Source organism: Pithys albifrons, chromosome 1 (genome assembly GCF_047495875.1).
Source record: "Pithys albifrons albifrons isolate INPA30051 chromosome 1, PitAlb_v1, whole genome shotgun sequence".
Taxonomy (NCBI): Eukaryota; Metazoa; Chordata; class Aves; order Passeriformes; family Thamnophilidae; genus Pithys; species Pithys albifrons.
Window position 1 is genome coordinate 5,687,003 of NC_092458.1, and position 26,595 is coordinate 5,713,597.

General features: G+C 40.3%; 1 protein-coding gene across 11 annotated transcripts in view; it reads left to right on the plus strand.

Annotated features, from left to right (window-relative positions):
* The window catches only part of KLHL15 (kelch like family member 15), a 31,754-nt gene extending 7,424 nt beyond the window's left edge, over positions 1 to 24,330 (plus strand). For all 11 annotated transcript variants that reach the window (XM_071549732.1, XM_071549560.1, XM_071549013.1 and 8 more), the window contains 2 exons: positions 7,332 to 8,043; positions 17,499 to 24,330. In XM_071549732.1, coding sequence (XP_071405833.1) covers positions 7,339 to 8,043; positions 17,499 to 18,608 — 1,815 coding nt within the window. In that variant the 5' untranslated portion in view covers positions 7,332 to 7,338 and the 3' untranslated portion in view covers positions 18,609 to 24,330. The remainder of the gene's footprint in view (positions 1 to 7,331; positions 8,044 to 17,498) is intronic.
* The last annotated feature ends 2,265 nt before the right edge of the window (positions 24,331 to 26,595 follow it).

Sequence of the window (26,595 nt, forward strand, 5' to 3'; positions counted from 1 at the left end):
TGGGAGCAGGTTTTCCTGTGCAGGTGTAGTGATGCAAAGGCCTTTTAGCCAGATGGTTTAAGCTGTCTTGGTGTCTGTGGAGTGCAACTACAACATCTGCATCATGGACTAAGCCAAGGGGAAGCTCGTGTACATCTCATTAATGTTAACTCTTGAGAGAAGCTGAGTTCAGATCAGATAGGTGAAGTTAAACTGGTCAGGTAACAACAGCTGATGCTTTTGTCTGGCAGTTTTAAAATGCTTATCAAGCATGTGCTTTCATCAGAATCCTTTTGATAGTCATCCTAAAGCTTTTGATAGTCATCCTAAAGCCCCTAAAGTTCAGGGGCTGGGCTGTGAGCTGATCTTGTTCTCTGGTGGCTGGTCTTGTGAAATAGGAAGTTTCTAACATATAATTGACTAATACTCATCTAAGTGGAACACAGGTGAAAACTGTACAACACTGTTTTAAAACAAAGTGATTTTATGTGTGTGTGCTTATAGAACATGGGTAATTTCTTCAGTGCAGGAAGGCTAAATTGGACTGTAGCTTTTATCTGTATGGTAGATATAACTTAGAGGTACCTGTTTTTAGGAACAGGGAGTAGTATGAGTTGAGAAACTGCATGTCAGAGCACCACCACAGCTGCTTGAGTTAGATGTTTCTCAAAAAGAAAATGGAACAAAACACCCTCTTCAGTGCTATATTCCCTTCAGACAACTGAGCCTTACTCAGCAGGGTTCTGGCATACTTAGTGAGAAGAATAACCACACTGAGCTGAGACAGTCCATGCTGAGTCTGGGTAGGTTTGGGTGTGACTAGTTCTGATAATGCTTCTGGCATAACCACAGTGACCTCGGAGACCACTGGTGTGACAAAGTGAACTGATGCAGGTGGGTCGGGGTTGTAAGAGGAGCTCTCTCAGTCGGGTGCCCCTAAGAAACTGAGTCTGGGCAGCCTTCAGGAGGAGCCAGGTTTTAGTATTGGTTGTTCTGGCACAGTTACTGGTTCCTCTTACTGTCAGTGATCCAACTCCTCACTTCTCGTTTCTAAAGGAATCCAGTGCTTTTGGAATTCTCAACATGGATTGTATGAAGTCTTCAGCATGAACACATCAATGTGTTTAAGATAAATTGTCTCCCAAACTCTGTGTATCAATTATAAAGGATTTTAGATAAAATACATGGAAACTGGATGTTTCTTCATTCCCTACATTTGCAATGAAACATTTCAATATCCATTGGTTATTGAACTATTCCATTTTGATGTCACCCCTTCTTGTGCTGTTAGTGGAGAATTATGATGGAAAATGATGGTTTGGACAAGGTTTAGTGGTTTTAGTGTCAAACTGTGTAAACACAAAGGTTGAATTTGGGGAATAAATTGTTTATACTGTGTAAAAATGTGTTGATGCAGTCATTGCATTCTTAGTGCAGTGCACTGCATTCCAAGGCCCCAGCATCAGCCATGTGAGTGTTTGCTTGTGTGTGCAAATGCCTGTTGTATTTTCACATGTGGGTATAACATCTTAATAGGAGAAACATCTTATTTGTGCAGAAAAGTGTTTTAACAAAGTTAGAGTCAAATAATTCACTCTAAGCATCTTTGCTCTGCACCTCACCAAGTAAAGCTTTAAAATATGCTTGCATTTGATGAATGGAAGGAATGGGATAGATGGAACAGATTATTGGATTTTAAGCTCTGTTTTAGTACTTTGTGTAACCACAGCATGATTCTGTATGTCTGGGGAAATACCTTTTGGTGTAACTCATAGATTGTAGTGTTTTATTATGTGAAAAATTGTTGTTCATCTGTGTTCATGTAAGTGGTTACTCAGGACATGTGTGTGGTAGGCAGAGTGAACAAATCCTTCATACTCAGTGAACAAAGGAACTTGCTGTTTCTGTCTCAGCACCTCAAATGAGTTATTAAGGAACAGCAGTAAAGAAAAGGAGAAATCTGCCTTTGAGCTGGTGTGCTAGACTTGGTATTGTCAACACTTTCCTCGAACAATACATTTCTGTCTCTGGAAAGTGCATATAAGATAACATACTACATCAAGACACATTTGGAGAGCACTTTTTCAGGAAGCCCTGCTTTTGGAGAGATTTTAAATCCAAAAGGGCATGAGTCAAAAGTGGGTATTCCATAACTTCCTTCTGAGTAGCCAGTGCATTTAAACTGCATTTCTTCTGCTTGTGACTCAGAGCCTCAGACACCCTGAGGAAAGAAGGTTCTCCTTGTTTAGCAAGAAAAAGCAGTCTGGAACAGGGTTTCCAGACCTTCATTACAGCTGCAGAATAAAGATGAGAAATCAGTGTTCCAAGTAAGTGGTTTTACAGTCACAGCACAGCAGACTCTAATGCATTGTGTGCTAGAAGAGGAAGAAATGTCAGGAGCTGCTAATAAGGTTAAACGTGCTTCTCTTTTGGGTTTTCAGCAGCCTTTGCTTCCTGTGCTGCATTGCCCTGCTCAGCTCTGTGTGCACAGAACAATGCCCAACATCAGCAGAGATCACCCACCCCCCGATTGTTTGTACAGGGGAATTTTTTTGTTCCTGTTTCCTACAGCCCACTGCAGGCTCCATGTCTGCCTTAGGACTGAGTGTGCTGCTGGCAGTTGGGTGTGTGAGGGAAATCTAAGGGAATTTTGCATTTTTATTGAAAATACGAAGGAAAAATCGTTGTGTATTGTCCTCTGGGAAGTAACTGCAGCATTTGAATAGTGCATAGAATTACATCAAAGATTGCAAGTGTGTGTGGGAGGAATGGCATAGCTATGCTTTAGAAAAATTAATTCAGCTGAGAGTATTTTCTATTGCTTTTTTAATATTTGAACTACAACGTTGGTATTTGCTGTTGGAGGATATTACCTTTAGAAATGAAGATTGTTACCCTTTAAGCACAATATGCATTTAACTGCATAGTTTCTCAGTTTCTGTACTATTTTAACCCCTTTGTGTATTTGCACTGGCCAATGCATTTTTTTGTTTTCAAGAAAAACTCATCTGGTGTTGTTGTATATGGCTTCATGCCAAAAAATGGTATTTATTCATTTTATTTAAGGCAGAAAGTCAAGCAGTCACAGAAAGGCTTTTCAGTCACAGGATTCTGAAGCTTCTTTAGAGAGAACTCTTACTGGCTTTGTGACTACTTAAATAATCCATTAAATGCTGTTTGAGATTTGGGAGGAAAAATGTTTTGATGCTGAAAACAAGATTTACTAGAAGGAATATGAGTAGGGATATGAGAAGAAGGATTATGTGAGTTAAACCGCCATACTTTTAAAACATTTAGAAATAATAATTTCCCAGTGTGTACCACTTACTTACTTACCATTGCAGATATTTGTGGCTGACTTATTTTCAAATATCTTATGGAATAGCCAGTTTTAGGGAGATGTAAAAACTGGAACTCTAAAAGGTGTTCCATAAATGCAGGTGGTTTTTATTTTTTAATATTTCAGTAATTCCTGCCACCTTATTTTTTCATAGATTTAAAATTTGAAGGATATTCGCTTGTGTACGATTTTTTGTGTGTGTGTGTGTCTTATTTCTCTTTAATCAGAACTAAAAGTATGTTCACCAAAAGCCCCCACACTGGTGCAGTCTCTGTGTGAAAGCCACGTGATCACCCAACCACAGATCGCTGGGGTTGTAAGTGACCTCTGCAGGTTATTGTGCCACCTGCAGGGCTGGAGCCACTTACCCAGGACTCTCTCACGACTCTCTATGGTGATTTTTTGTTTTTTTTTTTTTTTTAATGTTTTGACAATTATTTGTTCCTTTAAAGGAACACTGGAGGGTCTCCTCTGGATTTAGTGCATCTACCATTTGTCTCTGTTTAACTTCACTTGCCGACTTTTCCTTTTTGCTTCTTTGAGGGTGGTGGAAGAGGCCTGTCTTTTAGGGCCATCCTGTTTGAAAGTAAATTTCTCTCCTTTTATTTGTGGAGTGCCTGTAATGTACCTTGAGTGTTGTGTTCAGGTCTGGGCCCCTCAGTTCAGGAAAGAGATTGAGGGGCTGGAGCGGGGCCAGAGAAGAGCAACGAGGCTGGAGAAGGGACTGGAGCGCAAGTGCTGTGGGGAGAGGCTGAGGGAGCTGGGGGTGTTTAGCCTGGAGAAGAGGAGGCTCAGAGGTGACCTCAGCACTGTCTGGAACTGCCTGAAGGGAAGTTCTGGCCAGGTGGGGGTTGGTCTCTTCTCCCAGGCACTCAGCAATAGGACAAGGGGGCACGATGGGCTCAAGCTCTGCCAGGGGAAATTTAAGTTGGAGATCAGAAAAAACTTCTTTGCAGAGAGAGTGCTCAGGGATTGGAATGGGCTGCCCAGAGAGGGGGTGGATTCCCCATCCCTGGAGGTTTTTAAGGTGAGATTGGCCGTGGCACTGAGTTCCATGATCTGGTAAAGGGACTGGGGTTGGACCAAGGGTTGGACTTGATCTCGGAGGTCTTTTCCAACCCAATCCATTCTATGATTCTATTCTATTCTATGGTTATGTTTCTCCAGGAAGGGCAGAGATCCCAGTGTGTGTTTGTGGGTTGCTGCTGTGGTTCTTACACAGTAATGCACGTCCTGTTGGGAAGAAGTCCCTTCCATGAGATTCCTCTCTGCATAAACCTGTGTGTGTGATGGGAGATCCCATTGTTTCCAGATTGTTACATGTTGCTTCAGTCACCTGGGGAATGTTGCTTCATTTCTCCCCCCAATATATTGTTGTGTTACTCTGTTCATGTTCTCACATTTTCAAATTCCAGCTGTCCTGTCCCATCTTTACATGGATTGTAGAGCTGAAGCTGAGCCAAGTCTTAGTGGGTCTCCTAAATAAATGTAACTTACACAGTTGTACTGTCTGAGAATCCCAGTAACCTTTCAATGTCTTGGCTGATTTCAGACAGAATTGAGGGTTGTTTCAAGCTGCTGTATATTTTATAAAAATGAGTGGCCCATTTAAAGGCAAGTGATCATTAAGTGTCTTAAATGGGAAAGGCTGAGGTATGAACTCAGTTATTATTAAACATCAGAGAACTGGGGATGGGAGGGGAGGACTTACAAGTGCCCCAGTGAAAGAAGAAATAAAAGCTAACATTAGTGTTCACCTTTTTGTTTGATACCAGAAATTCAATTAGAAAGCAAATCTGTAAAGCCAGGCTTTATGGTTGCTGCTTTTTGAGGTGGTAAGAGTTAGTAAAGTAGTTCTTTCCTCATTTGCTTTTGTGTAAGAATTGGCAACAACTAAGAGGAATATTTGATGGTAATTTTTCTTTCTAGTGAGCAAGTGCTGTTGAGGAATAAGAGACTCACAATGTGAAGCTCTGGAGCAGTTTGCAGGTTCTCTCATGTCTTCAATGGCATTGAGGGGAATGTGCTGTCATGGATACCTGTGAGAAAGCACTTGGATTGTCATCTTTGCTCTTTTGCTCCTGCTCTTACTTTCAGGAATTTGAGTTTTGTCATAAGGCCATAATTGTAATGAGCACTCCCAGCACTGACTTTATTGTGCCCAGAACCATCACCAGGCTCCAGCAGTGCGGGAGTGGTGCTGATTCCATGGGGTGTGGCTGCAAACACCCACTCACCGTTTCAGTTCTGCATAGACAAAGAGTCTCTCCAGTTTTGTTTTCCAGGATGTGTGCTGATGAATGGAGAGGATTATACATTGATGGAGTCTAATAAATGCATTCCAGTGAAATGGCAGCAGTCAGAACGTGGTGCTTGGGGAAGTGGGAGTGTTGTGGTAACTGCTCTCTGAAGTTGTGAAATGGGGCCACCCTGGAGTCACTGCGGGGTCCTTGTACTTGTGTGAAGTTTTATGACCTTGAAAATGTGCAGGTTTTTTAATGTGCTGATATTATTCAGCTTTTCATGTGGGTTACCAGTAGCAAAACATGATTAGCTTTAATTGCAATAGGAAATTCAGAGTTAAATGCACAAATATCTGAGAGAATGTTGCAGTGTAATACAAGGTGGGATAAAGTGGAACAGAAGTAGTTGAACCAATTCTAATACCAAATTAATGCCAAATGGGGAAGTTATTTCTCTTTTTCTCTCTTCCTGCCCAAGTGTATGTCCTGCCTTCTGCCTCAGGTGGTTCTTGTGCCAAACCCTGGCAGTGTCAGGTCAGAGCAGTGGGAAACAAAGCTCTCTGCTTTTGAGGTTTCGTGTGTGCTGGGGCAGGGAGTGGTTGTTGTGTTTGTGTTCTGTCTTTTTCATGTGCATCCCTCCCCACTCTTGGTTTATTTTTTTGTCAGGTTTGAGTTGAATTGGCTTTCTAGAGGAGTGCAGTGAGCCCCAGAAATGGTTCCAAGTGGGCAGCAGGAGCTCAGACCCCAGAATGAGGGCAGAGGGGAGGAATGGAGTGTGCTTTGAGTTTGATAAATTGTTAGATTGGTTCAGGCTGCCTTGTGCAACTTCTCTCTGCCTCAACCCAAGGAAGCTGAGCAAGATTTTGAATAGGCTTTTATTTTGATTGCATATTTATTTTCCTTAGCTTTAACAGGGTAGGATCCTGCTGCTCTTTGATTTCTTTTTGGTTTATTTACAGTTTACTTATGTGCAAGCTTCAATCAACTGTATCTGCAAGTGTTCAAATAATGAGCAATTCAGCTTCACTAAAGCCAGTATACAGATTACTATTTATTATGACCTGTTCTTGTTTACATTACATTAGTCTTATTACATTAGTATTTTTCACTTTATAAATCTCATAACCTAATATTAATTGCTGTAGTAAAAAAGGTGGGGAACGTGATGGGATGTTGTTACAGGAGAACTGAAATAATCTTAAATAATATCTCTGAAAATACTCATTTTCCTAGAAATAACTTTTGAGTAAATTGACATAGATTTTTAAATGTAATAATTTTTTTTGTTAATTATACTGTGTACTGATCTACAGGAGCTTGTGTCTGAAGCTTGGGAAGTTTGGCTTCTGTTCTGAAACCTTTGATATTCAAGAGTGGGTGTTTTATTGCTCCCCTGAGATAAATTCTTTAGAAAGATTGAGGAGGGGAGAGGAAAAAAACCACGATAACCTCTTTAGTTCATTATCTGACCATGAGTTAACTTAGAGTGAGGAATCATTTTGACAGTGTTGTGTAGTTATTTTTGTTGATTACCCTGTCTGGAAAATGAGAATATTTTGTGGGGGAGAAATACTTAAAGTTGGTGTTTTAAGTTGTTTCCTAAGTTGATTTTTCAGCTGGAGTGAAAACAAAAAGGATGGTGAAGACTTTTAAGTCTTAATAAAAGCAATCTCAGTTAGGATTTATCTAATCAGGAAGGGCTTGTAATATGTTATTAGAAATTCCAATTTATTTTCATTTTTATTTATTTATTTTTTCTTCCCCCCCAGGTGATTCATGGCAGGGGACGTGGAAGGGTTTAGCTCCTCCATCCACGACACCAGTGTCTCTGCAGGATTCAGAGCACTGTATGAGGAGGGATTGCTTCTTGATGTCACACTTGTCATTGAAGACCACCAATTTCAGGCCCATAAAGCTCTGCTTGCCACCCAAAGTGATTACTTCAGGATTATGTTCACAGCTGACATGCGAGAACGAGATCAGGACAAAATCCATTTGAAGGGTCTGACAGCGACAGGCTTCAGTCACGTTCTCCAATTCATGTACTATGGAACTATTGAACTGAGTATGAACACTGTTCATGAAATCCTTCAGGCTGCCATGTATGTCCAGCTGATAGAGGTGGTAAAGTTTTGCTGCTCTTTTCTTTTAGCTAAAATCTGCTTAGAAAACTGTGCAGAAATTATGAGACTTCTGGATGATTTTGGTGTAAACATCGAAGGAGTCAGGGAAAAATTGGATTCCTTTCTGCTAGAGAATTTTGTGCCACTCATGTCCAGACCTGACTTTCTGTCATACCTGAGCTTTGAGAAGCTCATGTCCTACCTGGATAATGACCATCTGAGCAGGTTTCCCGAGATAGAGCTGTACGAAGCTGTGCAGGCCTGGCTGCGCCACGATAGAAGACGCTGGCGGCACACGGACACCATCATTCAGAACATCAGGTTTTGTTTGATGACACCATCCAGTGTGTTTGAGAAGGTTGGTGCATTTGAAAAGCAATAGGCAGGATTCACCATTTAGCTAGGGCAGCATGCCATTAAATAGGTAAGATTCCTGAGGAACAAGATGATAGCACAGTGTTTGCCATGGAAGGCAAACACCCAAAAGTGTTGCCCTTTGGTTATTAGACAATAGTCTGTACCGTGGCTGCAGAACAGGTGGGTTTGCAACACATGTTTGTAAGTAACTTTATATGAAAAAGACATTTTGAGACAACGTCATTTGTATCTAGTTTAATTTCAAATGTTCTTATTGTTATCCACAAATTGCTTCTTGTTTTCCAGAGACCTCAGAGCTGCACACAGTATGTAGGGTATATGTCATGATATTTGTTAGCAATGTAATCAGAAACAGTGACTGTAGATCTGACATGATTTAAGTACAGGGTTTTTTTATTTGCAAATGAAAACTTGCATCTGCTCTTAAATCTGCAGCGTTTTTGTTGTTGTCTCTTCAGTGGTTGGGCTGTCACATACACACTTGGTTCTACACAAGGCACATAATACAGTCAAAAATTACTGACAGTATGAAATGAAATTATTTGCTTTAAATATCAGAGGAATCTTTGAAACAGGTGATCTAAACTTCAGCTGATCATTGTATGTAGTAAGAGGCTAAAAGTGAACTTGCTTTTTCTACTCTTCTCTTGAAGGATAGACAAAAAATGTTTTTCAGTTCTTGAGAATCTCTGAATATTTGTCAGCAGTAGAGGATACTTTGTGAGCATCTCTCTCACAGGCCAGTAACAGTGTTTGGGTTAGGAATTACTTAAACTGTGCTGGTTTAATGCCATTACCTTTTTTGTGTGACGAGATACAACTCTAACTTTTGTATTTTTTCACCTCTTGGTGAATTAGTAGGAGTTAAGGCCTTGTGTTTTTGTTGTGCTTCTTCCAGATTAATTTCCTATATACTTTTACTTTGGTATCTAGTGAATATACAGATAAGGTTCTATTGGTTTTGGGGGTTTTAAGGGCTACTGGATGATCCAGGCAGTGATTCTTATACATATTTCTACTTTAAATTACAAAAGCTATTAATTACTTCAGACTAGTGAGTTTCTATATTTTGGACTTTTTTTCTCTGTGTGTGAATTGAGTGGAGGATGTAATAACACATAAACTATATCTATGATACTGTATTAGACTATAGACATAAACAAAATAAATACCTAAGCATATTTTAGAGCAGTACTGCAATGTTTATATTGGGTTAAAGCATTCCCAGCTAGTAAGAGCTGAACTCTGCAGGACACTGTGGAGTGTCTTGGTTTTAATAACACTTTTACCTTACTACTGCATCATTTAATGTAGTAAAAAATGCATAAAATATTCTTTTAAGGTTAGTTTAATGGGGCAAGACTTGTGTAAGTCTGCTTGAGCTCTGTGAGATTTGGGGATACAAGCTAAAGCATCAAGATGTCCTCAGTTAAATTTCTGTAAGCAGAGGTGAAACTACACGTTGGTCCTCACATTCAGGTGTAACTTCTGGAGCTGGTGTTGGTGTCAGTGGTGTAAATCCTGCATACAGTGCTGATCATGTTGTATCTTGACAGCTGCCAAGTGGCCCAACAGGTACAACTTTGGGAGAGAAATCACTGTGAAAGCTTCATCTGTGAATGCCCTTTCTGTTACTGTGTGTGGGAACAGAGAGAAGCCAGTGCAGATCGTGGAGTGGGACAGCTCAGCAGAGGGAGGCACAGCCAATTATGTCATTGGTTGCTGCAACCAGGAATGTATTTGTGTTTCACACTGGCTAAGAGAGCATTGAGTTATCCAGCATGACAAGTGACAAAGGACAACTGCAGTTGGAACCAACATCAGGATATAGAACACTTTTTTTTTTGTAAAAGGGTGTGTCTGTTCACTGTTCTGGCAGTAACCTCTTTCCTCTCTGTGTAGAGGGAGGAAAATACTGGTAAAACTGCCTTTTTGGAGATCCACAAGCAGAGTTCACCTTTGTCCTGAAGCCAGCACAGACTAAACAGCTGCATGAACATACCAAGTGCAGTCTGAGGTTGACTCTTCCAGTTCAGCAAACTCTGTGTTTGGTACACAGAGGCTGGTTCGTCACATGTGCTCTTATGTAATCTGTGTGATGTGCATTTCTCATAGGCCTGTCATTGTAGTACATAAATAACTTACATAATTTAACTTTTCAAGTCATGGTAGGGACACTTTTGGCCTCTTAGGCCATTCTGTTTCTTACATCATTTTTTTTGCAAGATGTACAGTCTGAGTGGGGTGGCTTGTCCTTTTGAAAGTGAAATGGCTGACTGGATTAATACCTTGAGGCTGATGTGCCACCAGTGAAGGTGCAGCCTCTGGGCTTGGTGCAGGCTGTCCTGCAAGAATGGCTTTGGGAGTGTGAATGGGCACTTCTTTGTTCCTCAGCCCTTAAAATACATGCAGGTGTATGAGGGAAAATGAGGTAAATGGAGTAAGGATTTGGGGAATAGGTAGAAACTGAAGGCAAAGTGTATGGTAGGATACAAGTTTTGCTGTCAACGCTGAGTTTTCCTTTCCTTAGAAACCTGTCCATGGCTCTGTAAGTCTTGAGGAAGTTTGAAGACAGTGATCTGTGGGAAATGCCCTCTGAGTTAATCTCTGTGTTATTGGAGGTTACTGTGTCATGATTTCCCTTCATAGTCTGTTGAAGCTCCCTTTAGTCTCTGTGTACTACTCACACTGATATGTTGTTTCAAAACCTTAAAATCTAAAGGTGTCTTTTTTATGTCCAGTCTGCAGGGTTGGTTATGACCAGCCCAAGCTGATTTATAAATTGCCAACTTAAATTAGTGTCTTGGGTTGAGCTGGCAAAATGCCAACTGCCCAATACAGAGTCAAAGCTTTTCTCCTTCTGGTTGAGAAAAAGGGAGAAAGGAAAAAACCTAGAAGTTCAAAACAGTTTATGCTTAAACTAACTATATATATTTATACAGGAAAGAGAAAATTAAAAGCAAATTACAATATAATACACACTTACACAAGTTAGAAATAACAAGAAATAACTTCCCACTTCCCAGTGAACACAAATCCCACTATTCTAACTAAAAATTACTCCAGAGAACTCAATCCCCAGAGGGACAGACTTAGGCAGAAAACTAAGAACAAACATTTTGCTTCCCTAAGATAACATGATGGTGAGCTGGTGCTGAGTCTGGTCCTCTCGTCCCTCCTGGGATGGCACGGTGGGTCCTCCTGGGACCACAGTTTGAAGGAACTGACCAAGCCACTCCCACACCGACTCTGCACTTTGAGATGATGCTGGAATATGGTATGGAATACAATACCATTGGCTGGAAGGAGTCAACTGTCAGCTCAGCCCAGCTCAAGTCAGCCGACAGTCCCAGGCCTAGTCTGAACTCTAAAGCCTAAATTTAGGCCTACTTAGCTAAACCCATAACAATTAGGAATTTACTAATCACTATGTTGTGCTCTAGAGGCAGGATAAATAGCACATTATTTTTGAGTGTCTGCTGTCCTGTGCCTAGAAAATAGTAATTTTTGAAAAGATGTCCTTATAATTTTCTTATTATGACTTTATCTTTCATAAATTCCCTTTTTTTCCTCATTTACTTCCATGTCTAGTAATGCATATGCATCTGCTTCTACAGCTTCATTTGCTGAAGCTTAGAGTAAGAAGTGTCTGGTGGATGAGGTCAGTGGGCCCCTCATCTTAAACAGGTGCTGCGCTTGGTATTTCTGTCTCTCAGGGTTATTGCTGCCTTGGATAGGTTTGCCAGCAGTATTTATTATGTGCTGAACTTCTGAGCTGTGGCAGTTGACTGACTTGAGAGATCAGAGTTAGACTCCAGTTGGCTTTGATCATTTCACTTGCCAGTTTCTAAGAAGGAGCAGCCAAAGTAATCAGTTTGAGGGCACTGTCCTTGCTGCCCAGAGGCTGCATGGTCTGGTCTTTCTATGGCTGAAAAACAGTGAGTGATTTGTAGGACTTGCAGAGTAGCCCTTCAGAGCCCTGTGCTGGGACCAGGCACTTCTTGGTCTGGCTTTGAGTTGTACTTAAAATGTGGCCACAGATAAGTAGGTGTGAAAATAATAAGGATCCGAGTTAGTAGAGTTGATAGATCTTTAGTTTTCATTCAGCTTAGTCTCCAGTAAAATAACTTTATTGCAAGTAAAGGGAAGAATTTGCTCTGTGGAAGTCTGAGATAGAGGTTCATTATTCCCTGTAATGCTCTCCCCTGCTGGAGAGCAGCCAGGCAGAGGGACCTTGGGGTCCTAATTGACAGGAAGCTCAACATGAGCCAACAGTGTGCCCAGGTGGCCAAGAAGGCCAATGGGATCCTGTCCTGTATCAAAACTAGCGTGGCCAGCAGGCCCAGGGCAGTGACCCTTCCCCTGTACTCTGCGTTGGTGAGGCCACACCTTGAGTGCTGTGTTCAGTTCTGGGCCCCTCAGTTCAGGAAAGATCTTGAGGGGCTGGAGCGAGTCCAGAGAAGAGCAACAAGGCTGGTGAATGGACTGGAGCACAAGTGCTGTGGGGAGAGGCTGAGGGAGCTGGGGTTGTTTAGCCTGGAGAAGAGGAGGCTCAGAGGTGACCTCATCACTGTCTAGAACTACCTGAAGGGAAGTTCTGGCCAGGTGGGGGCTGGTCTCTTCTCCCAGGCACTCAGCAATAGGACAAGGGGGCACGATGGGCTCAAGCTCTGCCAGGAGAAATTTAAGTTGGATACCTGAAAAAAATTCTTTGCAGAGAGAGTGCTCAGGCATTGGAATGGGCTGCCCAGAGAGGGGGTGGATTCCCCATCCCTGGAGGTTTTTCAACTGAGCTTGGCCATGGCACTGAGTGCCATGATCTGGTAAATGGACTGGAGTTGGACCAAGGGTTGGCCTTGATGATCTTGGAGGTCCTTTCCATCCCACTCCATTCTATGATCTTGAGGGAACTCTTACATTAGAACCTCTATAAGAAGCTTTTCTCCAGAAAATTGAAGAGAAAGAATTGGAAAGAATGTAAAAAAAAGAAATCACATGAGCAAAACTTTCAACACTTGGATGAAATTCCTTTTCTTTTTACTGTAAGACTGATACTGGTGAGGAAGTCCAGCTTGAACTGCCTTTGAGACTGTTCAGCAAGATAACAAAACAGTTTTTTTAAGCTTTGAAAATGCTGTGAACCATTTATGTATTTTTATCAATGCAGAGTTGATGTACTCTTCAAGAATGCACACTTGTGTTACTTCAGGGTTCATGATGGTCAGTGCACATTTCCATCTGTTTTGCAGAAACTTGAGTGCTTTGCTTGAGTCTGTCGGTAATCAGGGGCACGTTCCTTCTAGAGCTTCTTCATTTGAACTTATCAGGAGAATTGGTCTGTTGGTAAATGTGTGGGTATGGGTTGATCAGCTGCTTGTTGCTACTTACAGGGAGTGGCAGAGCCTCCTTTTGAATGCAGAGGGCTTTCCTTCTTTGTGTTTTGGGTGTCAGAAATTCTCACAGAAGGCTCGTTGAGGGCCATGTTCTTTCGTCTACTGAAACTAAAGGACATGTACAACTTGCCAATCACCCCAATTTTAATGCTTCTCTTTTTTGAGTATACACACAAGCAATGAAAAATACTGTAAAATTATTTGAAAGTGTAGGTGGAGGCTTTTCCTTACTATTTGCTGAGCAGGGCTTTTAAATAATTCTGGAATATTTCATATAGTGTGTGTGCTGGTTTAAAGGCGAACCAGCAGGGGAAATGAACTCACCACGAGAGAGATTATAAGTCAGAGCTAAAATTTAATAATAATATTACAATAAAAGCACTGACACAAAAGGGAAATTGCTTTCAACTCACAAAACCCCAGCAGTATAACCCAGTGTCCTGGGGCACAAACCCAAGGGGGTTTGTTTGCCCTTGTGCTGAGACCCCTGTGGCTCCCCCAAGTCCAGAGCAAAAGGAAGTGAAAAACCTGTTGGTGCAGGCGAGGGCTGTGGTCTGGGCAAGAGCGGTGATCTCCTCCTGTCGAGGTCCTGCTGCTCCTCTGGATCTGATGAGAAGTTTCCCAAGGTCTTCTTACCCACCACTTATGTACCCTCAGGGAGCACCCAGTCCCTCCCTCTGGGCGGGGACTCACACAATGGGTGATTAACTCTGGGAGCCAGGGGGTATTGAACTGTTGATGGCCCATTAGCAGCTCCGCCCCCTCAGGCTGAGTGTGAAGGTGATAATGACTCCCTGGGCAGCTACTGCTAATGGCCCATTGTCCTTGGGGAATGAATAGAGGGGATAGAATACACAGCTTTGATCACCCCCACAGAGTGTCAGCTGGTCCCTCCTGCTCAACTAGGACAGTGTGTGACTGTGACAGTGGGCACAATTCCCTACATTGGCTTAGTTTTTATTCGCATAAAGCAAGTGTGAGCAGCCTGTGCTTCCTGTAGGCATATCCTGACCTTCACCCTTGGAGCTCAGGAGAGGTACCAATCCTGTGTGGCAGAGCTTGTGCTGGTGGAAGGTGGAAGGCTCAAAACTGATGGTTTTCCTCAACAGCTGAGTTTAGGAATCACACAGACTCACAGACTATTCTGAGTTGGAAGGGACTCACAAGGATCATCGAGCCCAGCTCTTGTCAATGGCCCACACAGGGGATTGAACCCATGACCTTGGCATTATTACAACCAAGTTTTAACCAACTGAGCTGATCTCAGGATGTTCCAACTACCTTTTCTTACCGGAATTTAGGGAGTCAATCACTCTTGTTTTGTGGGATGTTTTTTCTGCATGTTGTAAGAGTTGCCAGTGCTTGGGTATTTCCATGTTCAACTCCCCAAACCTGTGCTTGTAGAAGCTTCCCCATGGACCTCAGTCTGAGAGGGGTGTTAATAACTGGGGAGCTGCATTTGCTTCTTGATGTTTTTTTGGTTTAAGGCAGGAGGTTGAGCTTTGCTTTGATGTCAGTGCCTTTGTCAAGATAAACAATAGCAAACTACTAATAGATGGATTCCCTGGTCTTGAGATTCTGTCTCTGGAAGGAGAGAGACTCTTTGTTTCCTTTTGCCTGCTCTCATGGGGTGAGATTCAGGCTCTGTGAAGGAGTAGGGTGGTGAGGGTATATAAGGCTTATTTTAATTCCAGTCTCTGGCTGGCATTTGGATTTCCAGATCTAATGACAGAGTTGTAAATGTTGAGGGGGAAAGAAAAAAACACTTTCCATCTCTGCCAGGCTCTGCTGGCAGGCTTCACATTGTGAGCATGTTGATCCTGATGTCTCCCATAATCATCCAAGAAAACTTGAACTGCATGGAGGTGGAACAAAGGCAATTTATATTTAGGTGGAACAAGGATAATTTATATTTTTATTTCATTCTGAAGATGATGGTTCCAGTTTGGGAATGCAGGAAGTAGCCCTGCTGTTGCAGAATTTGAAAGTTCCCTTTAAGGAGAAAGTAACTCACCCACAATTCTTTGTTATTTTAACTTATTTTTTCATTTTTTGTAACCTTTAAGGCTTTCTGTATATTACCGTTTTTCTGGGCTGTGGTTCTCCCTGCCAGCAGATTTTCTGTAATTTATGTTCAATCTTTTCAGTCAGGCAGGGTATGTGGTTTATTCTAACAAATGTCACATGAGCAGATCTGTCTGTTTATGAGATATACTTTATTTGCAATAAGAAAATATATCTCTTATTCCCAGAAGAGTTGGATTTACTGTGGGTATTCTGTAAGTATTGTGCCTGAGTAAACCTTTTTGCTCCATAATCACCCCTGGTAAAGACAATAGAAAGGAGCTGAATGTTGCTGCAAGAATGACATGTACATCTGCATCCAGCCTGTTTATCAAACTCAGGCTGAACTTGTCAGAATTAGGTGGGGGAAAGAAAAGTGTAAATAAAATCATCAAATCACTGTAACTCTTGAGCTGTGCTTTGCTTTACAATGGTAGGCTGGTACTCAGGTTTTTTGAAATCTGGTGTGTAAAACAATATCTGTGCAAATTAAGTCCAATAATAACAGTTCAAGAGACTTTTAAAGGATGGTTATCTGACAGCAGAATATCTTAATTGTTATTCAAAGAGGAGAAATGAGTAGTAGAAAACTAACAGAAATTTTATGGAACAAGCAACCACTTTTTTCCCAAGGTATAAAGAACATTAATTTCTAAATTGCTTTCCATATACATCAAAATTCATAACCACTACCCTTGAGGTAAGTGGTGGTACAGGCTTTTTTTCCTTGGGACAGGGAATAGGAGGAGATGTGGAATAACAGATACTTAAAAATACTGGGTTCTGGTGTAATCTTGTGGTGACTTGACCTTTCAGAGTGGCCTCACATTTTTTCAGAGCATTGCTTCTTATTTTGGAGCTGGTGGGAACTAAAGACATTTAGGCTGTTTGAAAGCAATCCAGGTTTATGTGAAGGAAACTGGAATTTAGGATCAAATCTGATCGAGAATTTGTGGATTTGGCACCACCCAGCAGGTTTTTATTAATTTCAGAAGTGTGATTCAGAATGCTGAGTTAGACCAGACTGTACAGGAAGAGTGAAGAGTCCATGGTCAGCTGAGGACTGCCTGGAGCTGGATTAGTTAAAATGTTCAAGACAGGGAAGTGTTTTGGATGTTCTCAGGACCAATTTGAGGAACTTAATTGGCTGAGATAGTAGGGAAATTCTTATCATCATCTTCCCCACCCACAACTTCAATAATACTGAGCAGGGGTAGCTCCTTTCAAATTGAGATGTCACTTCACTCCTTCGTGCTGATTCAAAGGTTGTAACTCTCGGGTGGGAACTGGAAGTTCAAACCTGCCCCTGCAGTTGGCCAAAGAAATGCACAACCAAAGGATTATGGGCTGAGACGTTTCCTTCTTGTGTTAAAGACATTTGTTAACACATGGAGTCTCTCAGAAGGGAAACGTAAAGGTCAGTCATCATGAGGAGTGCTGGGTGCAGGCATTAGTTCTGAAGGAATGGGGTTAGGTACCTTCCCTTCCCACCCCAGCCCAATTAAATGGCCCTGTGAGCAGAGCCCAGCACTGGGGAATATCTGCCTAGGCTTGGCTGTGAGATTTCAATAAAAGCAGACGAGGCATGTAATGGCTGTACAGGGTGTCTTTCCCAGGAAAATAGTGCATTTTTAATTTAGGGGCCTCATGGATAAAGCAGAAGATGAACAGAGGCTTTTTTTGGGAAAAGGAATAATGATTTTTAGTCTTGGGGATTTCAGTTGTGCCTAATTCCAGCATAAATTCTGCATGTGATTATTCTGCTGAAAATGTTAGTCACTGCTGTTAATCACGAAATTGCCTTCTGGATTTTTGGATAACAATACACCAGTTTAAGCCTTCATGCACAAATGCCATTGCTGTCAAGAGTGTATGCATGAAACAAAGTAAAATAATCTTCTAATGATACATAGTCATTTAGGTTTTCTGGATTGTTTTTCTTGGTCAGCATTTTAATATCTTTTAAATGTATTCATAGGTAAAAACATCAGAGTTTTATCGATACTCCCGGCAGCTGCGACATGAGGTTGACCAAGCCATGAATTACTTTCATAGCGTTCACCAACAGCCTTTGATGGAAATGAAATCGAACAAAATTCGTTCTGCCAAACCTCAGACTGCAGTATTTAGAGGAATGATAGGACACAGTATGGTAAACAGTAAAATTCTTCTTTTGCACAAACCAAGGGTCTGGTGGGAATTAGAGGGCCCTCAAGTCCCTTTGCGACCAGACTGCCTTGCCATTGTAAATAACTTTGTGTTCTTACTAGGTGGGGAAGAACTGGGGCCAGATGGTGAGTTTCATGCATCATCCAAAGTGTTTAGGTATGACCCCAGACAGAACACCTGGTTACGAATGGCAGACATGTCTGTGCCACGCTCTGAGTTTGCTGTGGGAGTTATTGGCAGGTATGTGTATGCAGTGGCCGGGAGAACCAGGGACGAGACGTTCTACTCCACTGAACGGTACGACATTACCGAGGATAAATGGGAATTTGTGGATCCCTATCCAGTCAATAAGTATGGACATGAAGGGACGGTGCTTGGTAACAAGCTGTATATCACTGGTGGAATTACATCATCTTCAACCTCTAAGCAAGTGTGTGTGTTTGATCCCAGTAAAGAAGGGACAGTAGAGCAGCGAACAAGGAGAACTCAAGTGGTCACAAACTGTTGGGAGAACAAGTGCAAAATGAACTATGCAAGATGCTTTCACAAAATGATTTCTTACAATGGTAAGCTTTATGTCTTTGGTGGTGTCTGTGTGATCCTGAGGGCCTCCTTTGAATCCCAAGGATGTCCCTCCACAGAGGTTTATGACCCCGATACTGACCAATGGACTATATTGGCTTCCATGCCCATTGGTAGGAGCGGTCACGGTGTGGCTGTTCTGGACAAGCAGATAATGGTTCTTGGAGGCCTTTGTTACAATGGTCATTACAGTGATTCAATTCTTACCTTCGATCCAGAGGAAAACAAATGGAAAGAAGACGAATATCCAAGGATGCCCTGCAAGCTGGATGGCTTGCAAGTCTGCAGCCTGCACTTTCCTGAGTATGTTTTGGAGCATGTGAGACGTTGCAGCTGAAACACAGTGAATGACCCCAGGAAATAGAAAAAGCTATACCTGATTTGTTAAAAAATACAAACCAGTTAAATTCTTTCAGAGACATTTCCTTGTGTGTAAGAACAACTGCTAAATGCTCAAGAGAAACAGGATGTACAGAGAGTGTACTTACCAAGTTTATTAGAAAAGCCAATAGTTGGTCTGACCTTCTAAAAGCTTTGTTGTTGTTTTTTTGTTCTTTTTTTAAAACTTAACCGTAAGTATGAAAAAAATTAATTTTTGAGTGTGCTTTTTTTTGTAACATTTTATGTCCATAGTATTTTCCTTGTTTTTAATGGTCATTATACCACTATGCTTTTGAAATAAGTTGAGTTTGACTAAATATTTGTGAAAGTAAGAGAAGAAAGACTTTATTTGCATTTTTTAATTGAGCATCAAAATAACCCTCTGTACCAGGGTACAACCAGGTATGAAATAACAAAACCAACCCCTTTCTGTATTTTATGTTCTTTGTTAGATGCTTTTCCCATTAACTGCAAAGTATTCTTAAATCCACTGGGTGTTTTTGTTTTCCCTTATTTACTTTGGAGGAGAATTTTAACCCCTTTGCATGACCTTTTTCCTGGTTTTGTACAGTAGTACCAGTAAATCTGCCAAACTGCGAGTTAAACATTTTCTACTGAATTGAAAAGAAAACATTTTTATATTCAAAACACTATTTCTATGCTGCCTTCTGTTTGCGTTGTGTGTGTTGGTGAGTAAAAAAGTATACATAGATGTGCATACACTGTAAAAACTGTATATAAATGCATCTTTTTATGTGCAGTTACAATATTATATTTTAACTAGTGCACAGATTCAGCCATATCTGTTGAATTTGAGGTATCTTTAATAAGCTAAATAATTCAAAGCTCTTAAGTAACCAGAGGCCTCCTTTGGTATCAAAGTATCTTTAGTATATACTGATTGATTCAGTAACTTTAAACTCTATATCATTGCTACATAATGAAACATTTGTTATTTTATAAATTATTTTTTAAAAAGTAAACTCATTTTACCTGAGTTTCTTTTCGGTTTCAATGTGCTGCCCAGTTTTCTTTTTTCATGAAAATGGGAAATGTCAGTAAGCAAATGCTCAGCACTGCTGTGGCCCACAGTTATTTTTGGAACCAGATACTGGATATGCTACAGTTGGTTCTCAGTACTCTGCTTGTACTCACTTTTCAATATGAGTACTTGTATTGAAGTGGTATAATCTTTTTATTATTATTATTTTAATTATTAACTGTTAAAAACTACTGTGTTTTTCAAGTGTTGAGTTTGGTGATTGGATGGTTGGTGTAATTTCTGTTTCTTTTATAAAAAAACCTACACAGCTATGGCTACTGACCTTGGAGTGCCTGAATTGAGAGATGTGGTCCAAGAGGGCTTTGAATAACTCCATTGAGTTTTACTTACAAGTGTAACTGACAGCAGATTGGTGAGAATTATCTGCCAAGACATAAATGATAACAGTAATTGCATTTTGATTATCTTTATGGATGTGAAATTAGCCACTTGTAGAACCTAAAGAAGAGATTGGAGAAGTTGAAGGCTCACAGTTCAGATGCTGAAACGTGCAGCTGCATATTCTGTAAAATCTTACTCTGCTGTGTTTCACTTTCAGCAATAGACTTTACTTTGTGTGCAGCAATGCAAAACCACTTTGTTCAGCATCTTCCAGTCAGAAATCACTGTAGAAAAGGAATGTACAGTACTCAGGGAGTTCAAAAGAATGCACTTACAAAGGGACCAAAATCACCCTAAATTTTCTATGTTAAAAATAACATCTATTGTCTAAACGAAGTTTGAAATAATAGAAGTGAAAAACAACATGTAAAACTTGTATTGTGTTTTGATATTTTTGTAGTGTTTATGTTCTGGGTTGAAATGTATTTGGAGCTATATGGCAAGTCAGCAGATTTTAATTTTTTTATTATTAGAAATGATTTATTGATGGAATATTTTCTTTTCATATGTTTTAAAAGAAAGAGATAATGCATGCCATCATAGCTGTAGTGATGAGTTATTTACACCAGAAGTGACTGGACCAAATATGGATATTTAGTCTTCTCATGCAGGATAGTTTGCAGTTAAATTCGTCTTTTAATACTGAATTAGAAATCTAATTTACTTTCTTGATAGCTCAACTTAAAGCCAGTGTGGCTTAAACCTCAGTTTCACTGTGAGAACTGGGTGAGCATCACCCTGCGTGGGTACAGAGAGGGACTGACTGCAGTAGGTGCTGGCTCTGTGCTGACTGTGCATAGTTAATGGAATATTGAGGCACAAGAGAACAAAACAAGGGTGTTAAAACATTTTTTATTAATTATTATTCTGTTTGTCACCAGCTCATTTCTCAGTAAGTTAATGGGGCAGCAAAAACTAATCCTGTGTGAGAAGGCGCGTTCGGAGTAGTACAGAGCACTTCACTTTTCCCAGGGGCCAGAGGAGGGAACGGGTCTGCATGTCTGGTGTTCAGGATTCAGATGTCTTAAAGAAACATGGCCAAGACTTGATTAAAAATAACAGTCAGGACGGGGGTGTCTCAATTTGTGTGTTGGAGTCTGCATTTAAGCACCTTCTGAAATTTTGTGTGCTCAGCAACTGCTACTGAAAGGCTTTGGTGAGTTCTGACACTTGAAACGTGAAGAACCAGGTCGGTTTTGGTGCTCTGCTGTTACGTTTGTTTCTGTCTTCAGGTGCCCAATTCTGAAAGATCTTGTTCAGGATTGTAACAGTAACTGTTCTGTGAAATTTTAATTGAACTGTTGGCTTCATCTTCCTTGAAACTTGGGCCTCCATTGAGGGGCTGGCTGTAACTTTTCCAGCTTTAGGAATGACTGGAATTTGCTGGGGTTTAGAATGTGTGGGGGTATGTGAGAATGTTTTGAAAATTTACTTTTCTACCTTGCTTTTGTTGTTTCAGACATGGAATACAAAATTAGTTTACTTTCTCTTTTATATTGCAATGGAACTTTCAAGGCAGTTGTTTTTGTTACTTTATATATCTGAGGGAATTTTTTTTAATTGAAAGTGTGTGTTTGCTTTTAGTATTTAGCTCCAGATAATTTAGATTTTAAATAGGAACAAAATTAAGCTGGCTCATAAGAATTGTCTGTTACTATGAAATTTGAGCATTATGATCAGATTTAGATGAGTTAAAAAAAAAAAACCCAAAACATTTAAATGCCTCTCATTTGTCAAGGAAAAGGTAAGTTTCAAACTTTGATTATAAAGTTTGGGGAGGTTATCCTGGTCCCACCCCTTCCATAATGGAATACCAGCAAACCTAATGTCACCCACATATTTAAAATTCAACACATGACCTGCTTTGAAGCAAGTGTGCTTGTCTTTCTTTTTAAAAAGTGGACATAGTTACAATGTAGGGGTGGTTCTAGTTTCATAGCTGTAGAAAAAATGTATCCTCTTCATTTCTTAACTTAGCAATTAACTCCAGGAGGAAAGTTTCTTTTCAGATGAGACAATGTACAAAAAGCACAGTGCTCCTGTGAAGGGACTGGACACTGCCAGTTCCATTTCACATGCTGCTATGCCTGTTTTTAAGGGACAGAGTGTTTTTAAAAAGTACTGCATAAGGGAAAAGTCATTTATTTTCCCCCACAAAGTGTTGGTAGTTTCATAGTGGGAGGTATTAGGTGGCAAAAAGAAACCTGAAGTATTTTTCCGCATGAATTCAGCTGGAGGAAGGCAGTGCTTGGAGTTACAAAGGCCCTGCTGTTCCAGAAAGCACTGCTAGCAAGTGGCAGCGTGTGAGCTACCTGGCAACCTGCTTTGATGTTACTTCCTTTTGCAAAGTGTGGATGTCCTACTTTCTGCAGTATGACAGTGGTCCTGTTAAATTAGATCCAAGGGTTTGACTTTGTCTTTCCATGGTTTCTGAGATTTGCAGCCATTTTTTCTTGGGGCTCTCTTGCCATGAAGACCCAAGTGCTGTGTTTCCTCATGCTGATAACATGGTAACTGCTTGGCATCAGAGATGAAGCTTCACCTGAGACTCAGGAAGCAAAGATAAAATCCAGCAGGTACAAATTCAAACTGGTTTAAAAAGAAAAACATTCTTTAACTCATTGTAGGAAAATGCTTATTCAACAGCAAGTCTCTTAGTCATTCAAGGTGCTTCTCCAGCACTGTCCTCCTTGGGATTCATTTCAGCATTTTCCTACAATTCATTCTGTCCATTCTGTAGCAAAAGAAGTGTAAGCATTATGGGGAGACAGTAACAGTTCTCTAAAGATAAACTTCAAGCTTGTGTCAGACTGTATATGATAAATCTTCCTTAAAAAGTCAGATTTGTAGAGGTATTTTTTGTTTTAATGTATTTTTTCCTTAAAAAAAAAAGAGGAGTGAATTGGTGCTCAGATTATTTTAAAACTTTGAATTTATACTTTGCTTATGTGAATTAGACCAGTATAAGGAAAACAGAACTGTAAGGTACTTAAAAGAAAATGTATAAGTGCAAGTGTTACTAAGCCTGTGTTTAGTGTTTATAGGGTTTGGGACATCAAAGAAAACACCCCTCCTACTCTTCTCCTGTTAATAAAAGTACAGCTTGTGAAGTTACTTGAATCAGTGTCTGCCACGTGTGGCACTGAAGGAGAGTGGGAAAGGGCATAACTGGAAAGCACGAGTCAGCTGTTTAAGCAGAGCTTGCCGGTGTCCTGTAACTGACATTCTGAGATTTTCATGTTTGTTACACAACTTGAAGCTGCTTAAAATAAATACTAATGACTACTTTTGCATCTGTATTCTATTTTTGAAAGTTGGTGAGTAACTTGAAAATTTCCATTTGTGTGGGTAAACTTCATACAACTGAGTTGTGTGTGGCAGGAAAACTGATCTGTTTTGAGTGTAGCTTTCCTGTATCTCTCTCTGCTAACTTTTTTATTCACTTCCTGAATTTAAATTAATGTTTATATAGTCTTTTAAAAGTAGCTTTCCAGAACCAATTTCAAATACCTTTGGATTAATATTAAGCTGGTAGCTAGGGAAAAGTCACTTCTATTTGCAGATACTGGTTTTTATTTATGCCTCTGGTAGAAAACCTTACTGTAAGTCTAGAAAATGCAGTGTTCTGTATGACTGAAAAGTTATTTAGGGGGCTTTTATTACCTCAGTGAGACCCACCTAACTTTTTTGTCAGTTCTGGAACAGGTGAAGGGAAGAGTGAACTATGTTTTTATTTTAAATATTTTTCCCTATATATTGTTATTTTTGTAGATATTTTTAAAATAAATTATTATATGCTGGAGATTGCAATTCCACTATAATATCCCATGATTCCAGTGTACAATATCTGATTGTTTGTATTGCAAAGAATGTATTTGATAAGTTAACAGGGAAAGTTATTTTCAAACTGTGCTGTGTTTATGTCTAGCAATTGGAAATACTTTTCCGATAGAAAATTAAAATTATATATATATGACCTCATATCTACATTTGGATTAACTGTCTAATGATTACCCCAGGGCTGCTATAAATTCCTCTAAATAATTTAAGAATTGCCTCTTTTTACTGTTTTAAAGCATTTTTTCTTGTCTTTTTTGGCAGAAAGTAATTTTCCCTTGCTATGGATACAGTATGCTCAGATTTGCTTATGTGCTCTGTTCGGGTTTCAAACTGAAAAAAAATGTATAAAATGTGTATAAAGAAAAGTGTAAATAAAATATTTTTAATCTTTAAACACACTTGTGTAAACTTTGTAATGGACCTGGATGGCTTCAGAGTTTACTCAGTTAAGCAGCTCTTCAAAACATGTGTTGCAATGATGCTGTAATGCTGTTTAAGTTATCCCATCAGGGAAAGCTGGATGTGGTTATACAGACATCAGGCTCTTTTCTTCAGCTGTGATTTAAAGTCTTCCCAATTTAATTGCTGTAGCACATTGATCTGTCTGCTCTGCATTTCAGGCTGGAAATAATGTTTGGAGTTGACTTCGTTGTTACATTTGTAACCCAGTGTGAAGGCATTTAACTGAGCCTGAGCAGCGAAGGCAGGCCCTGGTGTCAGTGAGTCAGCCACGAGAGGCTGTTCTGCTCTCACCTACACGGAGCTGAGGGCTCTGACACAGCGTGTGTTCATCCCACACTTGGACCTCAGAGTGTCACAAGTCCAAGTCACGCTGCTTAACGTTTCCTGGAACAGGAAGGGAAACTGCATTTCAGGATTAAAGTGTCAGATTAGAGCAACATTCAATACCAGGGAGGGGGAGGGGGGAGGGGGCAGGTGAGGCAGGAGGTTTTAATCTTATTTTCTCAAGCAGTCTGATGAAAGCCTTCCTTGTCAGTCCATTGCCACACTTCTCTCTCTCACTGTGTTTTGGCAAGTCTCTCTCCGATCAAAGCCCCTGGTTTAAAAATTTGCTGTCAAGAATGTTTGAAAATAACTGTGGTCTCTTTATTTTTTCAATAATTAGTTCTGAAATAGCATTTTATTTTAATAATTCTAATAACTTTAAACTTTATTTGTATGAAGTAACTCTCTCCTTGCCTCCTTTTTTGGTAACTTGTCTTCATCCCCCACTGTGTGCTGTTTAATGAGAGAATGCTGTGGATGAATTTGTGCTGGTCCCAGTGGGATTCATCATGGGAGGAAGGACCACTTGTGATATCACCCCGATTTTGGGTTCAAGAGGAGATGAAATGCATTAGGCTGACACAGTGGAAGAGAAGATAACAGCAATCTTTTCACACTGTAAATGTTATTTACACTTCTTGTTGCTCACCCTTTTAATTTCCCTTCCCTGTGAGCCAGGTTGTATTTCTGGAAATACCTTTTGTTCCAAGATGTTACGCTGTCTGGCTTGAGTTACTTTTTACCACCTCTGTAGTTGATTAGGCATCTCCAACAAAGTTTCCATTGTTTCACTAAGGAGAGCACTCACAGTTTAACTCATTCATACAAAATTCTTCACTTTTTTTTTTAATATGTGGCCTTATTTTTTGACAGTAGTTCAGTAATCTGTGTTCATTTGTGGGATATAAAATTAATGTTAATTTGGCAGAGGGTTTTTTCAGTGAATTCTTTGGTATAAGTTACCCACCCTTGTTGATTTGAAATTCTTTATTTTATCAGATGTTCCCCCTTTGTTACGGATTGTAGTTTTGAGGGAGGTTGTGGGGTTTTTTGGTTGGTTCTTTTGGTTGGTTTTGTTAGATTTTTTTCTTACTTCATTGGCTTCATAATATAGAAAGGCAAAGTGTTGCTTTGGGTGTTGCACAGACTCTGTACCAGTCCTGTACCTTTGGAGTTCATAACATACTTGTGAGCACACGGTCTCCCCCCAGCCTTCTCTCTGCCACATATTGCTGATAGTTCAGTGTCATCCTTTAACTGAAGAGCCTTCTCGTCCAAGGCGACTTTCTTGGCATGTGTGAAAGCTTCATTCAAGGGAGAGGGTAGGGAATATATGTAAAGGCATATTGATTTCTTGTTTTCATTAACATCTTCCACTTGATTCTATAGTTACATTGACAGGTGCTCTAGGCAGTGGTTACAGGTAAAAATAAACCTCATTGCAATGTCTGTTTAAGCACCCAGTGACTGGTCAGTCATCTGTCTATTGGAAATCATCTACCCATTGGAATGGATGCCAGCATTAGGCATCTCGTGCTGAGCCCCAGGCATTCCAGATTGATGGTATGTGCTACTTAAGGAACTAAAAAAATAATTCTTTTTGCTGTGTATCTGATGTCTGTCAAATGTGTCTCGTGGTGAAGTCACCCTTGGTAGCAGCTCTGCATTAAGAACAAATGTTGTTCAGTAAGTGGTGCTGAATTAAATATTTGATTTCTAGTGAGACAGATGGCTTTAATGGTTAACTCTTTTATTACACTGTTTAATTTTACCAGACAGATATGTCTGTCTTTGGATTAACTCCTTTCCCACAGCCATTTCAATATGTCCTCAGGCATGTTCTAAACATTGGTTTGTTGGGAGATTTTTTGTA